The sequence below is a fragment of the Pteropus alecto genome, unplaced genomic scaffold (genome assembly GCF_000325575.1).
Source record: "Pteropus alecto unplaced genomic scaffold, ASM32557v1 scaffold60, whole genome shotgun sequence".
Taxonomy (NCBI): Eukaryota; Metazoa; Chordata; class Mammalia; order Chiroptera; family Pteropodidae; genus Pteropus; species Pteropus alecto.
In genome coordinates this window covers 6477384-6479643 of record NW_006430726.1, presented here as the reverse complement: position 1 = coordinate 6479643, position 2260 = coordinate 6477384, and the positions used below count along the sequence as shown (strand labels likewise).

General features: G+C 57.3%; 2 protein-coding genes across 8 annotated transcripts in view; one reads left to right on the top strand and one right to left on the bottom strand.

The window, feature by feature from the left end:
* The window catches only part of IDH3A (isocitrate dehydrogenase 3 (NAD(+)) alpha), a 10823-nt gene extending 10466 nt beyond the window's left edge, over positions 1–357 (bottom strand). The window contains exon 1 of one of the 3 annotated variants that reach the window (XM_025050219.1): positions 217–357. In XM_025050219.1, the coding sequence (XP_024905987.1) occupies positions 217–243 (27 nt within the window). In that variant the 5' untranslated portion in view covers positions 244–357. The remainder of the gene's footprint in view (positions 1–216) is intronic. The other 2 variants (XM_006905330.3, XM_025050222.1) reach the window with 2 other exon arrangements.
* CIB2 (calcium and integrin binding family member 2) overlaps positions 1–2260 on the top strand; it is a 15135-nt gene that overhangs the window by 357 nt on the left and 12518 nt on the right. The window lies entirely within an intron of this gene.

The following is a 2260-nucleotide window of genomic DNA, read 5'->3' as shown; positions in this document are numbered from 1 at the left end:
GCACGGAGCGGGCCCGGCCTCGGACCGTGCGGCTCGGTGCCGGGCCTGGGCTTGGGCCTGGGGTGCCGCCGGGAGCAGGGCCGCGCCCCCCTCGACCTTGACGCCATCCCCCTCGGGCGCGGCCGTCTGGGCTCGCGCTGCCCACACGCCACAAGGCCGCCTCCCCGTCCGGCCCGCCCGATCCACGCGATCGCCACCCGTCCGCCCCGCGCTCACCTTGGACATCCACGCGGGTCCCGCCATCGCGTCCCTCTCACCGCGGCGACAGCGCTGCCGGAGTGCGCAGCCGCGCAGCCCGCGCGGGGCCACGCCCCCAAGAAGCCCCGCTCCGGAGCCCGCCCACTGGGACAGGCGCCGCCTCCGCTGGCCAATCGCCGGGCTCGTCTCCCGGTGACGTACTCAGCCACGACCCGGAAGCTGCAGGTTCGGATCTCCCCCGCGGACTGCCCCGGCTCCTCCTCCATTCATTGACCCACCGTTTAGATAGGACCCTGACTGCGCGCATCCTACATGCGAGGCGCTTGTTATTGACTGCCTTTTTTATTGCGGCCGTCGTAGAGGGGGTGAAGTGGTGTCTCCTTTCGGTTTCGATTTTCATTTTCCTGAAGGCTACTGTCTTGACCACTCCATTTTAAATGGCAATCCCTCCTCCCTAAGGTCTATCTCCCTTCCCTGCTTTATTTTTCCGTAGCATTTATCTCACCTCCTGACATACTATGCATATTTCACTTGTTGATTTCCTGTTTGTCTCCTCTCCCCGGGGATAAATTCCAGGAGGACAGGATTTTTGTTGTGGTATGTTCTCGATGCCTATAGAAGCCTATAGAAGCGGTAACTACATGTCCCCCTGCCCTAGACAGGGCCCAGTATAAATCTACTCATTACCGGCTGCGTAACCTTGGGCGAGTCACCTTCTCTGAGGTTATTTCTTCATCTGTGAATGGGATAATGACACCAAATCAACAGACTTAAGAGACGTTCATGGAATAACCATATTCAGTAAATGGGCACAGTGCAGGGAATCGACGTTTCCGTGCACCCCCTCCGTCCACCCTCCCTGCAAACAAACACACACGCTGTCCTCAGGGCCCACATCCAACATCTGGGAGCCGGGGAGGCACGTGATTTGGGATCGGAGGATGAGGCTGAGCCTTGCTTTGCCACTTTCCAGCTGGGCGGCACTAGGCAAGTCACTCTGCCTGAGCCCAGGGCTTCTAATCTGTAGCGTGGGAACTGTACCTTTTGACCTTCCTCACAGCATCGTGGTAATAGTTGGGGAGAGAGGGCCTCGTTCAGGACACTGGCAATAGCCATCAGAAAGGATTTGTTACAGGAGTTTTCTAGTCAGGTGGGTGCTTCTATTTGTCACCTATGGGAGGAGGGGACTCCGGGGACTGAAAACATCCTCTGCAGAGATTCTGGCTTCTCTGCCCGGAGCGGCTGGAACGCCAGTGCACAGGGATGAGCGATCGTGAGGGGGTGTGGCAGCACAGCATCTGAACGCTGGCCGTGCATGAGCATGCGGGATCTAAGATGGGAAGAGGGAGAACTTTTGTGACAGTGACTGTGAGGTTTGGAAAGGCTTCAGTTTCCCCAACTCTAATATGGGAGAAAGGGGAAATGCAGATGGGGACAGTCTTACGAAAGCCCGTTTCTGCTCTAAAATTCCACATTCTCTTAATTTCTGTTCACATATCCTGACTTCTTTCCCACGGCTGAGGCCCCTGTTCCACAAGGCCTGTATAAACGAGGGATGGGTAGCCGGCCTGAGTCTCCGGGGCCGGGGCGGCAGCGTCCACACCACCTGTGAACTTGTAGATGCCCACATTCTTGGCCACCCCAGACCTAGTAAATCCAGAAACTAGAGGTGGAGCCTCCCGAGTGGTGAAGGCGACAAACCACCTACCTGTTTTAAAACATAAAGTCCCGGCCTCCTCTTCGGTCCGGAATGGTGGGGGCTGACAAGTGCCTGGGGCCAGCCGGGTTCTGCCGCTTCCCAGCTGTGGGCCCCCAGGCAAGTCGCTGCACCACCGCAGCCTCAGTGACCTCATCTGTGAGATGGAGATACGCCTGTAGAATTGGCTGTCCTTGGGTTGGAAATAACACATGTGCGCTGGACCTCTTGGCGATTACATTTGCTTAAAAGCCTTAGAAAAGATCCCGGCCTTTGTCACAGTCTCTGGGCACAGTAAGTCCTTTAAATCATCTGAAGTTTCCCGTCTGCGTCCAAGGACTCAAAGCCTAGGCGAGCAAACCCTGT